The following is a 24,531-nucleotide window of genomic DNA, read 5'->3' as shown; positions in this document are numbered from 1 at the left end:
ATCGGTGCTGGGTGCAGATGCTCGGCGAGCGCACCGGGCTGCGCCCCGGAGAATGTTCCCTCTCTGCCGTAGTCGCCGGTGCTGAGGTATGGGCAGGCGAGCAGTGCTGGGATTCCAGGGACCAGGAACCCTCAGAGGCAGAGCTGTGACGCCTCTGTCCGGAACCTCGCGACCGCCCACGCTGGCGCGGTGCCGAGAGGCTCAACGACCCTTGGTCGGAGCTAGGAGGGGAATGGTCGCGGTCCCTCCTTGATTGTCTGGGAGGAGACCTTGGATCCCGTCTATGCCACTCACCGGGATAACCCAGCACGGGTTTACCCCAAGATGCTATTCCCGGAACCCTCGGCCGAGGCACGAGAAGCCACAAACGCCTCCGGTGTCGACGGTCCCTGCAGGGGCACTACCCCACCCCCCGGGGTCGGGGGAGGCTCCCTGCGTGGAGATGCCGGTGCCGGTATGTCCATAGCACGTGGCTGAGGTATCTCCTGAATCACCCCCAGCTGTCCTGGTCGCCGGGGGGAGTCCATAGATACGGCCTCGGGCCATTTCTTTCTTTTCGGTGCCGGTTGGGTCGGTGCCGGTTTGGTCGGTGCCAGTGGAGTGCTCTGCACCAACGATATGCTCGGTGCCGCCGGCAACCTGGAGGGCTCGGAGTCGGGTCGAAATGCTGATTCCATTAGCATAGCCTTCAAGGGGCCAGCGTGCTCCTTTTGTGTCCGGGGCTTGAAGGCTTTGCAAATTTTGCATCTTTCTTTGCAATGCAGTTCCCCGAGGCATCGAAGGCACCTGTCATGTGGATCGCTGACAGGGAAGGCCTTCGCACAAGTCACGCAGGCTTTGAAGCCTGTAGAGCCCAGCATGGTCTTGTCCAAGCCCCTAGGGGCTTAATGTCCATACTTAACACTATTTGTTTACACTATAACTACTTAACACTATTTACTTACAAGTACTTAACACTATCTAACAATTGAACAAAGAACAAGGGTTGCTACTTGCTTGTGCTAGCAAGGGGCAAGCATTCCAGCTACCATCACGGGCAGAAAGAAGGAACTGGGGACCCGCGGGGTCGGTGGCGCCATATATTCCGCGGTATGAGAGCAGCACGCCGGGGGGCGCCGGAGCTGACCCTGAGAGGGTTGCTAGGGCAAAAAAGCTTCCGGAGACTCGTGCATGGGGCGCGCACTCACCTATGTTGGAATGCATATGCGCAATCACTCGAAGAGAGAACCGTACATATAGTTCCACTAAGCAAAATCTTCTCTTCTGTGCCACCTAGTGACAACAAGCTGCACTGCACGTTAGAGCTGAGCTTCCACAGTGAATACAGCTCATCAGTACTGAACCCTTTCATTAAAGAAAGGTTCTCAACCAAGGATGCTAATATTCTGGTAAGCTCTAGCCTAACGTACAATTTATTCCCCTGCTTCAGGAGTGCAAACCAGTAAACATTCTTCCCATGTTTGCCAGCTTTTCCACAGGCACTGGTGCATATGCTGCATTTCCCAGTTTGACAGACAGACAAGGAACCTGACAGTCTCTAATGGAATGGACAGGATATACAGTTTGGCTGCAAATGCAAACTTCCTCATTTCTAAAATGATCTAAGGGAGGATTCTGGGAGATCCCACGATCAGTCCCCCCCATATTCCACACCTTTGCAGCCTGTTGGACCCTTCTGTGCAGGGACATGGCAGAGGATGATCAGAACCAGCCCTGAACTGTCAAGCAAACTTTGATATTATTGGTGAAGGTGATGCAACTTTCAGTCCCATCAACCTCCCTTTGCCCCATCATCCATACTCCATTCCCCCAACATGCACACACGGAGGGAGGGAGGGGGACGAGGAGCTATCTCTACATGACCTGACACTACTCCATCCTCAGATGGCAGCGGTGTGTCTCTCCCCTTCCCATCACGCCCCCTCCTTGGATGGCTGGCAGAAGAGAAGGAAGAGAAGTGAACTTTATCTTTTCTCCATGCTAGCAATGTCCATTGGAGCTGCTTCCCACAAGTGCAGCAAAAGGATGTTCTTACATGGCCATGAAAATAACCTGACATGGGTGATGGAGTCTCAATCCCAGTAAATGTAACTTCAAAAACCCTGCCACGCTCCTGATGAAAACAGCGCTGAAGGCTCCTCACCGCAATACAGGATTAACTGACTTCTTGGGTCACTAGTGGCACCATTGCTTTCTGCTGTTTGTGTGCTGGCACCATGGAGCAGTTACAATTATACCGTGCATTGATGGCTCTTCTCATGCTCAAAAGCTTTACAAACAGTAGCTAGATTCTCCATGCACCTATGAGAACGATACAGGTTATCCTCATTTAGCCATGGGGGAACAGATGCAGTTCACTTTCCTAAGGTCAGTGGTTCTCAACCCGCAGCCCAATCAGTAACCATGTGCGGCCCATGTGACATCCTCAGGGCCATACACGTAGTATATATCGCAGCATATGTAGTCCACAATGGTAAATAGGTTGAGAACCACTGTCTCAGAGGGACTCTGTCAGAGCCAGAATTAGAGCTCAGTCAGGGGTAAAACAAATAAAAGCTCCATCTTTAACCCCTTTAAATCTCTAAGCAACTGCCAGGCCTTTGGGGCTCACTGGTTTCATATTCAACAGCCTGGGCCCCATCTCTCTGCATGTATGGCTGGTCTGTGTGGAATCTTATTTATTAAATACAAAGATTGTGAGGCACAGTCATGCTGCATTGAGGGACAGGGCTGCTTCCGTGTCCCTAGCCAACTGAATGAGTGAAACTATACTGCCACCTGCCAGTGTATGGTGTAAAGCATTAGACAAGAACAGAGCCAAATGGTAAGGGGAGGAAAGCTCATTCCAGTCCCCCCCCCACTAAATTCCAAGTAGATCAATTCATTTGGATTCTGACCTGCAGAGAATTCTGGTACTTTTTAAAAATACATTTTTAATAACAGGGAAATTTAAAAAGGAATAAAGGCAAGTGTAGCGTCTGACACCTTGCACACATTAAGTTTAACTGTCCTCTATTCACGCACACAGAGGAAGCAAAAAGTCTAACAAATGTACCTACACATGGCTTTTATGAAACTTAAGTAGTACCAGACAAATGTCAAAACCATTACTTCCATCAAGGGCAGAGAAGTGATATACTTTACTGTATTCAAAACTCCATATAAAGCAAAATAAGCGAGAGGGTAGCACATCAGTCCTGCGGGGTGCCTCAGGGGGCCCAATAATTACAACTGAAAAGTCCAATTCTACTGCTCTATGCAGCTGAAGTGGTGGTGTTCAGGCAGAGAGCCAAAGCCCTCAGCTGGACGTGTTGCAATAGAAATGGCTAATTTACACTCATATTATTTTGTTACCTTTCATTTATTTTAAGAAGGAAAATTGTTCTCCACCTGCACCCCCACGTTCCCTTTGCTCTAGGCTAACACGCTCCCTCCCCTTTCATTTGCAACTATTCGTTGTGCATGGCCTCCTGGAGAAAGAAATCCTTCTTTTCTATACCCACAATGTGTTTATCCTCAGTAAAATTCACCCCATATTACATCTATGCAACAGCTCAAGCCTAGTAGGTCTGTTATGTCTTTCCTTGGAAAAGATCACCCTGTCCCTTCCTTACAGTGAATAGTTAGACCTTACAGGCACAAACCACTCACCCCTGAGTCAGGAGCTCTAGCGCATCGTTCGATCTGACATATGATGCTTAGAGGAAAGACCAAAGAACCCCTCCCCCCTCAGACACACACAAACCCTTTTCCCTTCATATGAATAAATAATAGTACTTAAAGTATCTGAGATTGGACTGTAAACTCTTTGGGTGTGTACACCGTGCCCTGGACAATGGGGCCCTGGATCATACCTGGCGCTCTAGGCACTACCACCAATAATAAATGGAGGTTACTCACCCGTAACTGGAGGTTCTGTAATTCTACACAAGAGACACATGGATCCATGTGCCTGAGACGGGGAACTCTTGCAGGCACTGTCCATTTGGTCTGTCTGCACCCTGGGTGATGAGCACGGGGGAACTCCAAGGTGTAAGGGAGATGCTGATCAACCACTTCTCCAGTTTCTTCTCTACCATGAATCCAGTTGTTATATGAAGCAGAGGGGAAGGAGCAAGGGGAATGAAACACAGATAGGACCACACCGCTCAAAAGAACCTCCACTTACAAGTAAGTAAGCTCCATTTCTATGAGTGCTGGTAATTATGTGAATCCACACATGGGTGACTGGTAAGTGGCAGTCAAATAGGAGGAAGGTGCAAGGATGCGGGCCGTGTAGATGTCTATTATACTGCTGTTCCAAGAGCTGCATCTGCAGAAGAGGCTTGGACTAAAGCATAATGCTTGTGGGGGTGTGGATGGCACTCCAGGTTATCGCCTTACAGGTGTCCAGCACAGGACCAGCTCAAAGAGATACTCTAAGGGTTTCCTGTACTCTGATGGAATGGACCGTCACCCCTTCTGGGGAAGGGAAATGCACTAATTGGTAGCAAAGGCGGATACAACAAGAAATCCACTTAAAGTGTCTCAGCTGCAATTGCTTGCTCCGTGCTCACTCTGGTATAGCAGCAAATAGGGTAGGCATTTTTCTAATTGGTTTCATTCTTTGCCGATAGAACACTAAAGCTTGTCTAATATCAAGAGAGTGAAGCCTCCGCTTCTCGCTGGAGTTATGAGGTGTCAGAACGAATCCCAGTAAGTGACTGATGTATGTGAAACTCAGAAATTATCTTAGGGATTAATTTTGGGTGCAGTCACAGAGAAATCTCTTCTTTATGAAAAGCAGTGTATGGTGGATTAGCCATGAGTGCCCCTAGCTCACTCACATGCCTGGCTGACATGATGGCGACAAAGTAGGTGACCTTCATAGACAGGTGGGACATCAAACACATGGCCAGCAGTTCAACAGGTGGCCTGTTAAGTATCGAGAGTAGAAGATTGAGCTCCCATTCTGATGTTGGTTTCACTAGTGGTGGGAAGGTCCTAGTAGACCCTTCAGGAATCTGGTGGTTGGGGGACAGTAAAAATAGAATAGCACTCTAGCTGAGGGTGGAAGGCACTGATTGTTGCTAGGTGGACCACAACGAGATAACAGAAAGGCCCAACTTCCTGAGAGTGAAGAGGTAGTCTTGAATGGCAGGAATACCTGCTGTCCCTGGAGTTACCTGACTAACAGGGATCTGATATTAGTAAGTTCAGAATTGTGATACTCATTCGATAATGACAGAAAGGCTTTAATTACTACACTTATAAAATGAGCCTCCCAAATTAGAAGTCCAATATATATTAGCTGCAAAAGCAATTTTCTTCACCAGTGCAGGCAAGGGGAGGTGACAGCTTCTTGACAGCTTCTCTGAGAGCTTGGATCCGTAGTCCCAGAAGAAAACTGGGCGAGATGACAGTTCTGTGTCTGGAATGATTTCTCAGTCTTGAAGCACATTTGCTAGCGGGATTGCTTCCCTCTTTATACTCTTAAGTTTAGTGTTTTCAAAGCATCTTTGGTAATTACATGAGAGAACAAAGGAAGTCCAAACAAAAGCAAGAGGGGAAAGACCTACATGTTTTTACTCAGTTCAAAAGGTATAGGCCTAGATTTTGTTTAGTCAACACGACAGCACTTGTTCCTCACAAAATTCCACCCTTTCCTAACAAAAGGTGAGTGGGGTTTGCTGAGATGAAAATTGAGTAAATACCTGAAATGGCACCCATCAGAAGATAGGATCATAAAATATCCTTGAAAGATACGGAGCCACTGAGGTGTAGATGAGTTAATTACAGAAGGCAATTTCATTAGAGAGACTGGTCAGTCAAGAGAGGCCATTAATCATAGGAAAAGCAGTTACTCTGATGAAATACGCTTAAAGAAGAAAAACAGCACGTGTGTGATGCAATAAGAAGTAATCACTTCTTTTCAAAAAGGATTTCCAGCCACAAGAATACTTTTGCAATATGCATCTGATGAGTAATATTTGGTAGCTTAATTTTATAAGTAGGCCAGGCCTAACTTGAATTTCATAGTCTACACTGGAGATAAATGCTTTTGTTGCATCCAGGTAGAGAAACATTTCCATTCAGCTAGATAGCAAAAAAGACTCCATCAGAAAATTGCTGTGGTTGAGAATAGTTGCAGTGGCCTCTGAACATGAATGCTCTAGGTCTGACACCCATCCAAATACCAGGCTGTGAGGCAAAGGGATTCCAGGTTAGGATGGCTGATCCTGCCATTCTCCTGAGTTAGCAGATCCGGAAATGTTGAATTCTGATACACGGATGGGTTGACAGTCATAGGAAACCAGAATTGTCTGGGCCAGTTGGGTGCAATGAGAGAGTTGCACTGTGTCATGATGAATCTTCAGTAGAACCTGGGTAGCAGAGGAATGGGAGGAAAGGCATACCTCAAGTGGGCTGTCCAAGTAGTAGAAGGAGGGAGGTTACCAGTCGAGTTCCTCAGGGATTGGTTTTGGGCCTAATCTTATTTAGCATTTATTACTCACCTTGGCATAAAAATGGGAGTGTGCAAATAAAATTTGTGGATGACACAAAATTGGGAAGTATTGCCAATATGGAAGAGGACCGGAATATCATACACAATGATCTGGACAACCTTGTAAACTGAGGTAATAGAAATGAGATTAAATTTAAATAGTGCAAGGTCATGCATTTAGGGACTAACAATAAGAAGTTTTGCTATAAGACGGGAATGTATCAGTTGGAAGTGACAGAGGAGGAGAAAGACCTGAATGTATTGGTTGACCACAGGATGATTATCAACCACCAATGTAATGTGGCTGTGAAAAAGGCTAATGCAGTCCTAGGATGGATCAAGTGAGGTATTTCCAGTAGAGACAAAGAAGTGTTAGTACCATTACACAAGGCACTAGGGAGACCTTATCTGGGATACTGTGTGCAATTCTGGTCTCCCATGTATAAGAAAGATTAATTAAAACTGAAACAGGTGCATGATCCGAGGAATGGAAAACTTGCCTTATGAGAGGAGACTCAAAGAGCTTGGCTTGTTCACCCTAAGCAAAAGAAGGCTGAGGGGAGATATGACTGCTCTCTATAAATACATCAGAGGGATAAACACCAGGGAGGGAGAGGAGTTATTTAAGTTCAGAGCCAATGTGGACACAAGAACAAATGGATATAAACTGGCCATCAACAAGTTTAGGCTTAAAATTAGATGAAAGTTTCTAACCAACAGAGGAGTGAAATTCTGGAATAGTCTTCCAAGGGGAGCAATGGGGGCAAAAAACCTAGCTGGCTTCAAAACTAAGCTTGATAAATGTATGGAGGGGATGGTATGATGAGACTACCTACAATGCCATGTAGCCAATCTGTGACTGCTAGCAGCAAACATCTCCAATAGTTGGTGATGGGACACTAGAGGGGGAGGGCGCTGAGTTACTACAGTGAATTCTTTCCCAGGTGTCTGGCTGGTGGGTCTTGCTCACAAGCTCAGGGACTGACTGCCATACCTGGGGTCGGGAAGGAATTTTCCCTTGGGTCAGATTGACAGAGACCTCAGGGGGTTTTCACCTTCCTCTGCAGCATGGGGCATGGCTCACTTGAGGTTTAAATGATAGTAAATGGCAGATTCTCTGTAACCTGAAATCTTTAATCATGATTTGCAGACTTCAGTAATTCAGTCATAGGCCAGGGGTCTATTACAGGAGTGGGTGGGTGAGGTTCTGTGGCCTGCAAGGTGCAGGAGGTCAGACTAGATGATCATGATGGTCCCTTCTGGCCTTAAAGTCTATGAGTCCTGAACTTGTGCTCCTCTGGAGCAGTATATGCTGAACTTCTTGTTCATCTGGGAGACAAACAGGTCCCAAGATGGCATTCCCCGCTAAGTGAAGATTTCATTTAGCACTGAATTGTGTATCTCCCACGCATGGAGATGGAGAAGTGCCTGCTGAGATTTGCCCAGTGGTGAGTTTTGTGCACCAGGGAGGCATGTTGCCGAGAAAGCGATGTTGTTCCGGTTACATCAATTCCATCAGTGCACCACTTCTACGCAGAGAGGGAGAGATTTCACTCATCCTTGTTTGCTTACATAGAAGATGGTCGTTATGTCATCCAATATTATCCAGACATGTCAGGACCTTATAAGTGGGAGGAAGGCATTGCAGGCCTGTCTGACTAATCTTAGTTCCAGGAGATTGATATGTGGGTTCCCCAGCTAATGAGGGATGTGTCCATGATTATGGTCATCTGAGGTGTGGGAGGAAGGAAAAGGACTCCTGTTTACACTTGCTCTTGGTTCATCCTCCAGGCAAAGGAAACCCTGATATTGGTGGGGACTGTCACTGGTATTCATGCTGTCTCTGTCTGGTGAGTAAACAGGGCAAATTGCATTACACAAGTACAAGAGGCCAAGTAGCCTAGGAGGGAAAGACAGACCGTGACTGTCTTATCAGTCTGCTCATGGCCTAGAATCTATCCACAGGAAGGTTTTTGCCCTTGCTGAGGTTGAGTCTAGGATCACTCCCACAAAGTCTATTACCTGTGTGGGAGTCAGAGTACACTTTTCCATGTTTACGCAGATTTCCATGGATGCCAGAGGCAGAGCAAAGATAAGATTTTTTCTGCCTCTAATTTGTAATAATAATATTTAACTCCTGCATAGACTTTTCACCTATTGCTCTCAAATGTACCTTACAAAGGGAAGGCAAGTGTCATCCCAGTTTTACGAGATGGAGAAACTCAGGCACAGAGAAGTGAAGTGACTTGCCCAAAAAGGCTCCCTATTCCTTGCTGGTTTGAGTCATAGTTCTCATTCTTTGATTGCAGTTTGTACTAGTGTGTGAATAACCCAGGGTAGTTACTATGTTCTGATGGGAGTCATTAGATGGTGCCTCCTCCCACAGAGCAAAGCTCCAGAAGGTAGGAAAGCAGAGGCCAGTTTACGGCACAAACATAGGGACTTAAAGGATGTTTTATTTTGTGGAAGAATGAACATTTTAAGAAAAATATTTTTCCTTTCTCTGAAACACTGATACCAGTTTCACAGGATGGGCCTCATGGTGACAAAGTCGAAGTTGTAGGATTCCGGCAGGCCCTGATGCTTGGTCAAGTTGAACTGTTTCCAGCTGAAGACAGGAAGCCCATCCTGTACAGGTGGGCCATTGACAGCACAGGCTGCAAACACTGAAGCCATGTGGAAATCGGCCACCTGTGAAAAACAGAGCAGGATTTTATAGCCAGAGGATACATTGTTCTTTCACATTTGAAGGGTTTAAACAACATGGAGAGGTAGGCATTACTCAGATTGGTCCAAGTGGGCATATGCAGGACTAAGGGAAAGAAACTGAGCAAAGGAAAACTTATGCAGCATTTCCCCAAAGAGAAATGTTTATTAAACTAAGCATTGCCCACACATTAGGACACCAACGACCCAAGGTGACTTATGGCCTTCTCCACTGCCCCGATGATGTAAAGGCAGCAGATTTGTCCCCTAGACAAGGCCCCCAGCATAAGGGTCTCCCCAGCTGGTGAGAAAGGGACATGGCGAAAACAGTGCTGTGCTCCAGCTGTTCTTGGCTATTACAACCCCATGGGGGATTTGGTGAGAAAACACAGGGAGGTGCCAATGTGGTATAAAGCCACTTTGCTGCCTTCCCATTCACATTCCTGCACCCAGTGTAACTGCCAGAGCAGAGGCCCCTAGGATCCCTGCTGAACTCCAAGGACAAGCATGCACTAGTCCTTAGGATTTTAAGGCAGAGGTGGGAGTGAAATTAACCCAGTTCCTGACTTTTCCTTCCTCTCAGCACGAGCTCTGCTTCCCTCCCACTGACAACTGTAGAACACCAGACATCCCATCCCCCCTGCCTGTGCTGGCACATCCACGCTGCAGCATTTCAAACCCCACTCTGACAGCTAGTGGAGAGCTGGCTTCCTGCTCCTCATCCTCATTGCCCTTCGGGGCTCCCAGTCACAGAACATCCCCCTCCAATAGCCGCTGCTTCCCCCAGCTGCTACCTGACATGGGTCAGGAAAGCAGAGAAGAGCGGAAAGTCTCAGAACTGGATTCCTGCTGCTGCCTGACATGGGTCAGGAAAGCAGGGAAGAGCGGAAAGTCTCAGAACTGGATTCCTGCTGCTGCCTGTCCTTGCAGCCTTACATACAATCCAGGAAACTGGCTCGTCCTGCCGGGTAAAATACCTTAGAACGTTCCTGTGTGTTAAGGGGTTAGCATTAATTTACCTAGTGTTTGTACTAAAAACAAAGTTGCCACAAATCCTGCCTGTAAAACTCATTCCTTTTTATTGACTTATAGATTAAAACCAAAAGCTATCTAACCTTTGCCAACTTTTTGCTGAAAATAATTATACAGCAGGTTACTGTCTAGAGCAAAATGACTCACTGAAGAGTAAGGCATTAGCCAATATGGGGGTCAGGAGGAAGAAACATTCCTGCATGGTTCCAGGGAAGTGGACAGATGGTTCCCATTAATGAGAGCAGGCAGCTGCTTGGCAAATTCCCATTCCCTCCATGCCACCTTGAAAAGAAGGATCCAGGGGTTCCCCTTTGAGTCACCAGTATAATCCCGAGCCCTATCTACTGCAAGGCTTTAAATGAATTTGGGTGTTAACCCTTAGTGCCCTAAGGGTGAGCATTTTCACTACTGCATTCTGCACCTGGATGCACAAGGTAAGTATGCACCCATGTACCTTGAGGTCCTGCATCCTACCACCCACAAAATGTCTGGCTCACCTCCCTCTGGCTCCCTGTGTTGACGTGAGTCTGACCTCACCCCAGCTACTGGGCAGTGACCTTGCTCTCCCAGGTCCGCATTGAAGAGAAGGACCAGAATGCAGCTGCAGGGAGGGGAGGCAGCAGGGAGGAGATGGAGCCAATCAAGACACACGACATGCAGGAGCCCTATCTTGTGCAGCCTAGGCGGTCCCCTTCTTTCCCCCAACCCAGCACTCCCTTGTGGCCTCAGGAAACCATGGCAATTAGTCCTCAAATAAACACCCTTTGGAACATAGCTAATTCCCAGGTGGTGCAGAGTATCAGAGATTCTAGAGACCACACAACACTGTACCGAGCAGGACGTGAGGCTGGGTGGGCCCTGGCTGAGTAGGCAAATACAGCAGCCACTCTCACCTAATCCTGCACTGCCAATTCTTTTCTTTACTCACAGTGAGAAGTGTTGGCCAGCAGGATAGTGTTTTATTCCTGACTCTCCCTTCCCTCCCCCCGTAGCAGTTTGGGGGACAGACGGGGCAGAGAGGGAACCTCCTTCTGCAGAGTAGGAAGACTTGGTTGGCAGGTTCAGAGCAGGTGCCCTGCTTTCACTCAGCCAGTTCGTGTAGCAGGCCATGGGCTCTATGGGTCTTTACCTTTGAATCATAGCAGCCTGCTGGCACTGGCAGAGAAGGGTTCAGGTCTTGGCGACAGCAGATAGTTTTGCATGGGTTGTGCCTGGCATAGGGCTCCTTCACGTAGTCTGGGAAAGGAATGGGGAAGAAAAAAGAAATCAAGTTTGTGTACTCACACGGCCATCCCCAGCAGGGGTTAAGGGCTCCTTCCAGAAAGTCCCGAATGGAATGCTCTGCACCTGATGCAATGAACACTAGCTGGGAAGTTGTAACGAGAGAAAGCCAACTTGTGCAAGAGAATGGGGGAGGGATCAGGAGAGAGAGAAGGCAGGGAGCAGATCTGGTCTTAATATTTTAGTTTAGAACAGAAGAAAAAAAATTACAAAACAAGACAAACTAAAAAAGAAGATAGCAAGGTCTGTCGATGCCTGCTGCAATAGCAGGAAATTGGGTATGTCTAGTATTATAGACACACTGCCTAGTACTTCAGGCTTTTCTTGTTCCAACTGTGATCAGGAAGAGTTCTCCCCAGAGAGCCCAAGCAAGTCTCCTAGTTCTGCTGGGGTTTCAGATGCTCTCTGGAAAGGTTATCTAGAAATGCCCAGGTAGAATAGACCTCAATGGAACGTGCACTCAGTAATGAAATCCCCCCTTGTTCCTGCACAGAGTTAAAAAAAAAAGAAAAGAAAAGAAATGATTTTCAAGTCTTATCTTGTACCTAAATTGTAAGCTCCTCAGGGCAGGGGCTCTCTCTTTGTTCTATGTTTGTACAGCGCTGAGCATAATGTGGTCCTGATCCACGACTACGTCACTAGGTAACACCATAATACAAATGATACATCAGAATAAAAATCAGATCAATAGAAAACAAATGGGGTTCTTACTGTTATATCTCATTATATACTTCATGGCCTCCAAGTTAGTCACTTTCCCCTGATCCCGTCGGAAGATTTTTGCTCTGGGAGCCAGTTCGTAAGAAAAGTCCAAACCATACTTCTCAACATACTTTGTATAGCCACTGAGGTTGTAGATGTTTTCATGGAAAGGGATGTTGTAAGAAGGCCAGTATCCTGCAAGAGAGACAACCCATTCTGTGGTTTATTTATTTAAATAAACTATGCACTCATTTTAAAAAATGTTTAATTGCTGTGTTGCCTAAACAATGCTGGCGAGGAAACATGAGCTAGACCCATTCTGACAGCAGCATAACATTTCAGTCACCACTGGGAGTAGGTGAGTTAACTTACAAGTAATTCCACTGGAGAGATTGTGCTAACAGAGTCGCAGGCCTCAGGTTTCCACTTTGAAGGCTTATCTCACAAAGCAGTCTGGGCCAGTTGCAGGCTAGACTGACAGAAATCTCTTGTGTTGCATTGAGATCTGAGCTGTTCAACTCTAGATAGCGCCCACAGGCAAAGCTCTGCCACTGTGCACTCTCATGATTTGTTGAAGCAGAGGATGCAGCAATAGTGCTCATCCATAATAACACCTGATTCCTGCAAGCACGTCTTGAAGCCACTGAGCTGTTTTCTTGAGAAAAAAAATTATTTCTAAAATGAAGAGCATGCAACCAAACACACTAAAATATGCATCAAAGGGGCATGCTGAAAAGTTGAGAAATGTGCCAAAGCACAGAACAAGCTCAGAAGTGAGGGAAAAAATGTGCGCCAAGGCACTGAACAAACAGGCACCCAAGACACCAGGGACACAATCAAGACCCAGAAACAACAAGCAGAAAGAGAGGTCAAAACAAACCAGGGAGCCAAAGAGACCGCCAGCCTCCATTTCAAGTAACCCAGAAAGGAGCCACAGAACTAACTGCTATTACACACCTGACCGGAAAGCAGGACAACAAAATAAGATACCCAGAGCGACAGATTGGTGAGAGCTAGGGCGATGGCTGGAAGGTAGTGGTAGTTGATGGCATATATCGACCGATGAGGTGAAAGGGGATCTTGTGCTTGCCACCACCATCATTGCCTCAGAGGGTCCAAAACCAAAAGACTTAGCACTGGGAAAGTTCTGTCCTATCTCACATAAGACAAAGATCAAGACAATTCTGTCATGAAAGTACCTTTAAAGACTAGTGTATCCAACTGAAATTACAGGGAGAATATAGAAGAATGCAGAATGAAATTGCCTATAGTACAATTAAATTAGGATGCCCCTGAACTTGCAAAAAAATCCCATGGAATTATTCAGGACCACAACTAAACAGGACCTGGCTCTCAAGCGTAATCCTAGCAGAATTAAAATGTGGTCCTTTCCTGTACATTTTTAATGGGCAGAAATGTAGTTTTTTTCCCCACAGGAGAGGGAGTTGGTAAGGGCATATGCTGAAACATGGCACCAAGAACTGCACACTACCTGCCTGGGGCACTGGTTGACCACTGACAAAGGGAGATTGCCACCTCCTGACTCATCAACACCAAACTTTTGCTCGGAGGTCTCCCACCTAAATACCGAAAGACGTAACACCCCTTGTTCTGAGGAGAATGGTGTGGGGGAATCTGATTGGTTGATGCTCAAATAATAAGTTGGGGCTCATAAGGCAACTGTTACAAAAATGCAAGCCAAGCTTTTAGACATGTAAAGTCTTGAAATAGCAGTCAATATGTCAGAGCCATGCCCTTCTCTGAGTAGGTGGCTTGCAGTCTTGTCTCTCAAATACATACGTGGCACAGAAACGGGTACATTGGCTGACATGGCACATAACCTAGCTGAAGGGAACATCCAGTGTCCCATGTTTCTCTGAGCAGTAAAAGAGATGTCCTCCATAGGTTAATGCACTTGGCCATCTTCCACAGAAGTAGCTGGCAAGATATGGACAAGCCAGCTTCCAGGAACATTCGTTTCCAAACAGGAGGGATTTAATTATTATTTAGTGATAAATTCTAAGTAGAGAATGCAGATGCCTCCCTACCCCACCTGGAAGCACTATATTTAAAAACTACAGCAAAGTAACCTATGTAAAGTTCTCCTCAGGTGAAACCTCTCCTCACCATTCCATGCTTCTGCAAGGGTGTAAATCCCACCTCGCCAGTGCAGTTCCCTCATGTAACAGCTCCTGGGCGAGTTTCTGCTCCAGATAGAGGCCTGCAGTTGCTGCAGGTCAGACTTTGCGGAGTGAATAATGAGCGGTATATAGGGCTGCAAGGATGGGGGGGCCTGGCCCATGCAGACAGCAGGGACTCTGCTGGGTCTCTAGGAGGAACTTTCTTATTTACTCTTCCTGTTCCTGAAGCAGCAAGGGATCTTAGCTGTACTGAGTGCTGTGTGGGAGAGCCAAGGACTGTCCTGTGGTTAATGCACAAGACTGAAGAGTCAAGAAATCTTGGCTCTACTCCTGGCTCTAATGCAGACATGCTTTCTGACTGTAGGCAAACAACCGCTGGGACTCTGTTTTCCCATCTAGAAAATGGGGATAACACTTGCCTTTCTCCTAGAGGTGCTGTAGGTTTAATTCATTACTATTTGCAAAGTGCTTTGAGATCTTTGGATAGAAGGGGCTATGTATATGCAAAGTAAGAGGCACATAATCTCATTGTCTTCCCTGACTCATCTCTGCTCCAGAGGCCACAGACAGCAGCAGTGGCCAGCAAGTCCTTCTACATTTAAGGCTGGTTAAGAAATTGCATCCTTTTCTCTCAGATATGGACCCCGCCTCAATAATCCATGCCTTTGTCACCTCAAGGGCTCCATTACTGTTACCTGCTGTATCTAGGGCTACACCTGAAGGCCACCTAGCTTAAGCTAGTGCAAATGCAGTTGCCTGACTTTTGAATAGAACAGGGAGGCTGGAGTATATTGTCTCTGTGCTCTGAACTCTGCACTTGCTGCCAGTTCACTTACAACTAAAACTCATGGTGCTAGTTACTATCTGGATCCCGGCTAGATTATGGCCAATTTTAGAGCAAGTAGCAGGCAAGGAACCATGGTTTCAGACCATGTCAAAGCTGAACTGATCCAACACATATTCCAACAGCTGATGGAAAAAATGGTGAGAATGGGGATTAAAGATGTTTGCTTCATGAAGAAATTTTATTTGGTTTGGAGGGAAGCATTATGGAAAATAGCTAAATCATATGCAATTTCAGATAGGATAACTCCAATTATAAAAGTTATGTACAAAGATTCCTGTAGTGCTGTAGAGAATTGGTGGAAAATTAAGCAACTTGTTCAAGTCAAAGTTTGGTGTAAGACAAGGATACATGAAATCACCATCACTTTTCATCATGTTCTTAAGTTGGACATTAAAAATGGTAGACAAGTTGGAAGGCATGACACTGGGTGATCTAAAGCTAAGCTCTTTAGCTCATGTAGACAACACAGTACAACTAGCAGACATGTTTGAATTGATGATGACACTCTTTTCTACCTTGGAAAATTGGTGTAGTTGAGTTGGACTTACTATAAATGCCAAGAAGATGAAGTGGTTATCTATTGTCCCTTTTCCAAGATGCAAAGTGTTGAAATGCGGCAGTGAAGTCATAGAACAAGTAAAACCTACATGTACCTATGATGATTGGTCAGTGCCAATAGTTCCATCAAAAATGAGGTTAAATGGAAATGTGCTTTAGCTACAACAGCTGCACAGAAGTTGATGAAATTATGAACTGATAAAAACATTGTTTGGCACCAAAATGAAAATGAATCAAGCCAACGTACTAGCAGTATTACTCTGTGGTCTGGAAGTAACTGCATTAAATGAAACAGACAAATGAAGGCTGAAGGCAATAGAGATGAGAGTTCTTTGGTAGATGGCAGGTGTAATGTGGAACAATATTATGACAACTGAAGAAGTTAGAAGGAGCAGGATGTGAAGTCATAGTACAGGATTGGCTGCATTCAAAAAGATTACAATGATTACAGAAAGATTATGATACTAAAAAAGGCAGATGACAAAATGGCGAGGAAAACAATGCAAACACAACCATGATCAGTCAGACCTGGAGGCTGACCAATGATTAGATGGCAGGAAATCGTATGCAGGGACATGACCATGTTGGGCTTAATGGAGGGACAAGCCATAGACAGGAATGAATGGTGATGCTGGACTTCTCCCTGTGTCTATAAAGATGCTTTGGGGCAAGAAGAAGAAGTGTATGTATTGCAGATTTCGGGGAAATCGTTGATTTGTACTGTGCTTGATCCAACATATGCAAAACACGTCCAGATACTTGGGTAATGGCCATGTTATCAAAGCACGCAATGCAAAATGTTATTTATTCCAAAATTTAATACACAGGAAGATTTTCCTTCCCTAAAATCTCCTATATGTGGTACAAGAAACATTCAAATACAGAGTTGCTCTTTTTGTTTACTGCAACAATTTCAGTTTGTGAGTTGATTGTTTTAGTAAGCAAACTAGCTGTGATTTGCTCCTCTTCCTGCTCCGGTTTCCTTTAACTCTTTAGTCCTCACTGCATATTTTCTATCTTCCCCCTCATACCTGCTGTGTAGCTACTCATGGACCACAGGCTTGGATGACACCAGGACGTCCCTAATGACTTCCAATGTCACCCATCATTTTACAGGACTTTAACTGACCAAAGCCATTGTTAGCCCCAACAACCTGAGGGAAGGAGCCAATTGGCAGCACTGGTCTTTCTGGTGGGCAGGAAGATAGCCACTAAGATCAGCTGCCTGCAGATGCTAAACAGAGGGGTACTGAGTTCTGCTCAGATGGAAACAAGTGACAGGCCATGAATCTATTTGTTTGGCTCTCCGGCAATCAAATGTTTAGGCCAGATCTTAAAAAGGAGCCCTCAGGGCCAGGCTTAAGGCAGACTACGGGGAGGAATGATTGCAGATCCTGGAGTGAGAGGTAAGTCAGGTCCAAATACAGCCTGACTATAGATAGGCTCTGGGAAATAGCTATAGGTTGGGGATGAGGCCAACAGTTTCCCTGTAAGTGGCCCAACTGCATAAGCCAGGAAAGACTTAGGGCTTGGAAATGCATATGTGACAGGGTGTACTTGCCCCACACTGGAGACGAAGGGATTAAACCAATACTTCTGGCAGCAGTAGCCACGTTCCAACTTCTGCTTCCCAGTAGGCTGCCCAGCCCTGGCTCCAAGGGCCTTGCTGACTCAGGCCGCTAGGCCGCCCAGCCCCAGAACCAAGGGCCACTGCTGACTCTGGCCACTAGGCAGCGCAATCCTGAACTTAAGGGCTATCGCCAGCTCAGACCATGAAGTCCCCCCCATCCTCTTTTTGCCCTCTTTCAGGCCATGGGGACTATCTGCCCTGTGACAGCATAAAACAGCTTAAATCACACCCCATCAGCAGATGGCCTGAATCAGATCTCCCCCTGTTCTCTTGAACTGAACACATGGTGCAAGTGAATGGCCAGGCCAGGGGACCTGGATACAGAAGCATAGTCAAAAAACACACCGTAATATGGTGCAGTGACAGAGGGACTTCACTAGGAAAGACACAGATCATCAACAAAATGGGCTGAAGGGATAATACTGGGCAGGTAATTGGTCTCACAAACACAGACTTGGCAAAAGCAAGCAAAAAATGACACTGTCAAGCACAAGACCAAAATGCAATTGCACAACAGCAGTTCCAGCTCAGCCTAACAATGGCTTAGACCAACCACACAGGACAGATGGCCTGGTCCCAGGGCTTGTCTTCACTACAGTGCTAAATTAGCGCTGCTGCCATTGATTCAGCACCATTGATTTAGTGGTTCTGGTGAAGACACATCCAGTCGACGGGAGAGTGCTCTTCTGTCAACTCCCGTAATCCACCCAAAGAAAAGGTGGATGCTACGTCGACGGGAGAGCGTACCATTGCAATCCCAGAGGCAGGGGAAGGAGGAACCACCTCTCTAAAGATCTCTCTCCTGCTACCCCACTTGAGATCATCTACTAGGCTCCTTCATTTCTAGCCTCTCAGAAGAGCCACTGGAGTAGTGATGCTAAGCCCACCCACTCAGCAGCAGGAACAATGAGCTGCCAGGTAAGTAGCCATGTTTCAGATCCTCAGCAAGGACCTGGGAGAAGCATGTACTGGCAGTGGCCAACATCAGATTCACTAGTTGGCAAACTTCACTAACTGCAATGAGCAACCCAAGAGAGGGGATTAATGAGGCCTCAGTTTGTTAGTCTATCCCCAGTTTAACCATTTTGACAACGGTGAGAAACACAAGCAGAAAAACCATTTATTTCCAGATCTTCAGTGGATTAGAGATACAGAAAATGTAAGGTGGGTGAAGAAATTTTACAGATTATTCATGATAAGCATCCCACCAAAATGTATTATTTATATTGTGATAGCACCAAAAATCTTCTAGACACTTCCATTGAATTACAGGAGAGGGCAGAAACCCAAAATGAAACAAAAACACCACAGTTATGAATGATACACCTTCATGAATGTTAGTTCATGTGGGTCAATTCTCCAACTCATCACATCTTCAGCTGTGCAACTGCACAACAGAGTGCAAAACCTTGAAACACAGAATGAAGTCTCTGGATAGAGCTCAGACTTCCAGACGAAGACACAAGCGCCTGGAAAATGCTTGTGAATGTGCCCTCATAGTTGATAGATGGCAGCTAGCATGATATTTTAGTATGCCTTTGGGTTATATTTTCAGTCAACCTGTCACTAGCTTTGTTGTGGGCTTAAGGCATTGTCTGGAGAGCAAGTATTTGCTAAATGAAAAAGCCCCAGGAAAGTTCAGCTCACAGTCTGGCTAGCAGAAGTTGTTTTTTGGTTTTTTTTTTCCTTCTTCTTTTAAACCCATTTCCCTCTAGGGTGACAATCACAAAAAGGTTCAAGTGACTCTCAATGTCACAATAATTCAGCACTAATTAAAGATGCTTCCTCCCTCCTCTGAGAAAAAACAAAGGTGCTCCAGTACAGAGGGAAACCATGCAGGAGAAAAACAAGTCAGGGAAAGAAGAACAAGTCACCTATTCTTACCTTCAGCACATCTTAAAAAGATGCTTGTGGTACCCATTTGCATTTCAGTGGCAGCAGGTGGGAGCCAGTTTCATACAGAACAGCATGGTGCACATAAGAAATTATTGTCATTTACACAAAAAGCTTCCTAACTTGGAGTTCCAGTGCAAGCACCCAACATTAACCCTTCCCAGATGTAAAATAACACTCCCATCAGCTAGCACAAACGGTTGACTTTTCCTAACCCTCAAGCTACCAGAGCATTAATTACCTTTACGGAGAACACTTGTCTGATCAGAATATTCCACAAGTGTTGGGATCTGCTCAATGATATAGAGTGCTCCATCATCCAGGACTCTTTGCAGCTTAATCTTCTTCATATCCAGGACCATGTACTGATTGTTATAGGTTCCTAGGGGCATTTAGGAGGAAGTTAGATCTTTCACGACTGCATGGAGAAGGTGGGTGGAAAAAAAAGTAGGGATTGCCTTATTTGTTCAGAGGTTGATATAAAAGCACTTACCAGAGTTGAACCTTAAGAAGGTTTGTGCCCAGGTTTTGCCACTGTTTGCCATCATGTTGGCAATACGGACTCTCTGCCAAGTAAAGAGAGATTGGGGCACCACTTGTTTAAGAAGAGTTTGGTTGAACACATTGTTTGTAGTCTGCAACATTACCAAGCCACTGCCAAGTATGTAAAAGTCATCTAGAGACATCAAAAAACCTTAAAGAAAACAGAAGAGTTCCTGTTATCTTTGTGGGTTCTTAACACGTTTTGTAGGATGAAAAGCAGTTAAGGAACAGCAGAGACCCCCGGATAAGCAATAATCTTAGGCCTGGTCTACAGTGGCGACTTTAAGTCGACCTGTCACTTAAGTCAACTTAATTACACCCGTGTCTACACTGGCACCACTCTTAAGTTGAATTAAGGTGCCTGTAAAATCGACTTAATAAGACCACCTCCACAAGTGGCGTAGCGTCTAATTCAAATTTGTTAAGTCATTTAGTATTAGTGTAAATGCAGCGGAACTTAATTTGAATTAATTGACCTCTGGAATGTATCCCACAATGCCCTGTTTTGACCACTCCGGACAGTTGTGCTGTGCTGCTCAGTGGTCATGCTAGCAGGAAAAAGTCCCCTGCCCTCAAACCCTGGGAAGATCTGAATTTTCATTTCCTGTGCTGCCAGCATGGAGAGAGCATTGTCACTGTTCTCCGCATGACTACTGCAAAGCCCAAATGCACTCCAGCATGGAGTCGACCAGAGGTCTTAGACCTCATTAAGCTGTGGGACGAGGAGTCCATTCTGGCTCAGCTCAGAGCCAGCAAAAGGAATCTGGACATTTATGGGAAGCTATCCCAGGGCATGCTGGAGAAGGGACACCAGAGGGATGCTCAGCAGTGCTGCACGAAGATTAAGGATCTGCGCCAGTCATATCAGAAAGCCAGGGAAGTTAACAGCCGCTCTGGCTTCTCGCCCAAGAAAATGCAGGTTCTATGAGGAGCTGCATGCAATTCTCGGTGGGGATCCCACCACGGTGCCTCCCCACAGCATCGATACCTCTGCTATTTCACAGTCCATGATCAATGAGGGGGACTCCGTGGACAAGGAGGAGGAGGAAGCTGAGGAGAGCAGGGTGCAGGAGAGCGGGGTGTCCATTCTCCCTGAAAGTCAGGACTTATTCCTGACCCTGAGCAGTCCAGCAGCACACAGGACAGCACAAATGATCCCGGGGAAGGCACATCTGGTGAGTTTTCTTTTTTATTAGCATTTCTGTCCTTGTACATGGGGGGGTGGGGGGGCACAAAGGGGATCTCAGGCGTTTCGTTGACTGTACTGGATGGTTACCCAGGGATAAATTTTTATGTGATGAGAAATGCTACATTTATCACCAGTTGATATCTCACGGAAAATTTAATGCATGTAATCTGTTATCCCTAGAAAAACTTTTCAGGGGAGGGCTGCCTTGTTCCTCCCTCCACGGTAGGATTCTTCTCTGCAATCAAGGTAGCCAGCATCATGGCTTCATGTGTTTTAAGCATAGCCTCTCTCTCCCCTCCTCCCCCCCAACGCCATCCGCAGTTCCTCTCTGTAAGGGTTTAAAATACAAGCAGAGATTTCCCCACCACCACCACGCCATCTGCAGTTCCTCTCTGGAATGGTTTAAAATACAAACAGAGAGAGTGAATCATGTACTACATTGTATCAAGGGAACCATTTGCAACATTTTAATGGTAACATTGTGTACATTGTTTCTCTGTAATAATTTGCTACATTTTTTCAGGGGCTCATTATCTAAATTGTTACATTGGTTTCATTTTCTTCACTATGCTAACTGTGGCTACCTTGTTACTTTTCTTTCATTCTGTAGACACCTTGGCACTGGACAGACCCTTAAGAAATGCTGTGGAGAGACTGTCTCAGATTGGGGGGAGGGGGGAAAGCAGAGAAGACATGTTTGTGGAGCTCATGAACGCCTCAGCAGTCATAAAGACAGAGCATGGAGGCTGACCTTGTCACAGAACATGGACAGGGTCAAGGAGAGTCAGCGAGAAATGCAGGAGCATGATCGCAGCACCACACAGGAAATGCTGCGTATCATGCCGGACCAGGCAGAGATGCTCCGGCGGCTTGTGGAGCTTCAGGAGGAGCAGAGGCAGGACAGAGTCCCGCTGCAGCCCCTCCATAATGCTCCTCAATGGAAGACTTTGCCGCCCTCGCCCTCCCCGTCCCCTTCCCCCCCCCCCAAGACGTCTCAGAGGAGATTGTCTAGAATGCAGTACGTGCTCTCCTCCACCCTGGTGGAGGCGAGCAGAAAGCAGTGGCAGCCACACTGATAGCTGGCCAGCAAGCTACTACCCCACCCCTTGATACAGTGAATGGACACTCCCCCCCATGACTTGAATGTTCAGAAATAAAGTTTTGCATCATTTCAACACGTTTCTTTATTAAATCATATCTTGTTTAGGAGGGATTTAGTGGGCACAGATATCGTTGGTTGGGGGTAGAGGGGGACACCAAAGGCAAACAACATACAGGAACAGAAATCAGTCCTGCATCTCACTGGTTTTCAAAGCTTCCCTAATGCAAAGCACTCCATGGTTAGCTCTCAGGGTAGTGCTGGCATCTGGCTGCTCATAACTGGTGGCCAGTGTTTCTGCCTCCACAGCCCAACCCGGGGGAACCTTTCACCCTTCGCTTCACACACATTATGAAGAATACAGCACGCAGATATCACTGAAGGGAGGTTCTTTTCGCTCATGTCCAGCCTAGTGAGGAGACTCCTCCATCTGCCCTTTAAACGCCCAAAGGCACATTCTATAACCATTCTGCAACTCCTTAACCTCTTATTAAAACACTCCTTGTCCCTGTCAAGGTGACCAGTGTATGGCTTCATTAGCCAAGGGAGCAAGGGGTAAGCAGGATCCCACAGGATCACTATGGGCATTTCTACACCCCCAATCTGAATTTTTTGGTCAGGGAAGAAAGTTCCCGCCTGCATCTTAGAAAACAGCCCTGAGTTACGAAATACACAACCGTCATGCACCTTCTCAGACCACCCCACATAGATGTCTGTGAAACGACTCCTGTGATCCACAAGCCCCTGCAGGACCATGGAAAAGTACCCCTTGCAGTTTATGTACTCGGCTCTAGGTGTGCAGGCGCGCTAAGATGGGGATGTGCATCCCATCAATGCCCCCCGCCCCCCACAGTTTGGGAAGCCCATCGTGGCAAACCCCTCCACTATGTCCTGCACATTTTCCAAAGTCATTAGCCTTCGTAGCAGAAGCCTATTTATGGCACTCCACACTTGATTCACAGCTATGCCCACTGTAGATTTACCGACTCCAAATTGATTCCCAACCAAGTGGTAACAGTCAGGGGTTGCCAGCTTCCAAAGAGCGATGGCAACTCTTCTCCACTGTCCTAGCTTGTCTCAAGCAAGTGTTCATGCGCTTCAGGGACAGTGCCAGCTCTGAGCACAGTTCAAGGAAAGCTGCCTTTCGCATCCGAAAGTTTTGCAGCCACTGATCATCATCTCACAGCTGCATAACGATGCGGTCCCACCAGTCTGTGCTTGTTTCCCTGCACCAGAACCTGCGCTCCACGGACTGGAGATGACTCGTTACAGCCTGCAGCAACCGGGAATTGTTCTGCTCGATGTCTTCTGGCAGGGCAGCCTCGGTGGCATTGGTGTTGTCTCTGCTTCGGCTTCTTGCTCTATTTAGAAAATAACTGATGATAAGCCACGATGTATTTGTCACGCTCAGTTATAGTGCAGGGTTGAGCTGGCTCTATGTCTCTGCAGCAATGGTGATCGCGGGGAGTAAAAAAATGGCGCAAAAACACTTTTCCTGTTTGTTTCGGGGGGAAATGGTGGGGGAAGCAGCACTGCATCCTGGGGCAAAGACACTCGTCCCAACAGCCACCGTGGCTAGTTGCACTGTGGGATAGCTACCCACACTGCACTGCTTTCTAATTCAAATTAAGGCTGGTCAGCATGAACGCAAGAGAACAGCACAAACACCGTAGTGTGTACACTCTGCTACAATTTCTAAAAATCGCCTGCTGAAAGTCGAATTAAACAAAGTCGACTTCCCGCAGCATTGTAGACAGCCTTATTTCTATATTAGTGATTATATAACTACACACGATAAAGTATACATGTAAACTAAGATGATTCCTTTTTAAAAAAGGGATCATCGTCAACCTGTTCAAGCTTCAGTTTTCTCAATTTTGGAGCAAAAGGTATTTCTTAAAATTAATCTGTGCTGGGTTGAATAAATAATTATAGCAGGAAATCCTCTTCTCAACTCCAGCTTTTAAAGTTTAGTTCTACTCTGAAAAGTGACCTAAAAACGGTGCCTTCTTACACATCAAATCTGCACTGTGTGTGTTCAGAGTCCTCTCTACTTGTCTTACTGACAAATATACTACTTTTCACTTCCATTAACCTTGCAAAAACAATACAGCCATGGGACACTGAGCAGGATTCCTTTCTGCATTTCACAACAGAAATGTTAGCATTCCAATTGCAGACTCTATACCACAAAGTGTACACAGCTGTAAAGATCAAATATAATGCCTCAGATGGCTCAGGATTACTGCTGACTATCTATAAAACAGAAATAGCTCGACTTTCATATCCCAAGTGCGGTTGTAGGGGTGGCAGATGTGAAAGTTGGGGGAGGGGAATTCATCAACTGAGTTCCTCTGATAGAAGCCATCAAAACAAACCTGGACCCTCAAAGTATAATTCTAATGGCATCACTTTTCAGAGTAAAC

General features: G+C 46.1%; 1 protein-coding gene across 2 annotated transcripts in view; it reads right to left on the bottom strand.

The window, feature by feature from the left end:
• Positions 1 to 8,920: 8,920 nt before the first annotated feature.
• PLBD1 (phospholipase B domain containing 1) overlaps positions 8,921 to 24,531 on the bottom strand; it is a 56,559-nt gene continuing 40,948 nt past the window's right edge. For both annotated transcript variants that reach the window (XM_067559058.1, XM_067559057.1), the window contains exons 7-11: positions 19,768 to 19,968; positions 19,516 to 19,656; positions 12,215 to 12,400; positions 11,352 to 11,458; positions 8,921 to 9,175 (exon numbers count right to left, since the gene is read on the bottom strand). In XM_067559058.1, the coding sequence (XP_067415159.1) occupies positions 9,008 to 9,175; positions 11,352 to 11,458; positions 12,215 to 12,400; positions 19,516 to 19,656; positions 19,768 to 19,968 (803 nt within the window). In that variant the 3' untranslated portion in view covers positions 8,921 to 9,007. The remainder of the gene's footprint in view (positions 9,176 to 11,351; positions 11,459 to 12,214; positions 12,401 to 19,515; positions 19,657 to 19,767; positions 19,969 to 24,531) is intronic.

The sequence above is a fragment of the Emydura macquarii genome, unplaced genomic scaffold (assembly GCF_026122565.2).
Source record: "Emydura macquarii macquarii isolate MOO-44397 ecotype Brisbane River unplaced genomic scaffold, CSIRO-AGI_Emac_v2 contig_2205, whole genome shotgun sequence".
NCBI classification, from domain to species: Eukaryota; Metazoa; Chordata; order Testudines; family Chelidae; genus Emydura; species Emydura macquarii.
The sequence above is the reverse complement of the archived record's forward strand: the minus strand, read 5'-3'. Positions and strand labels throughout refer to the sequence as shown.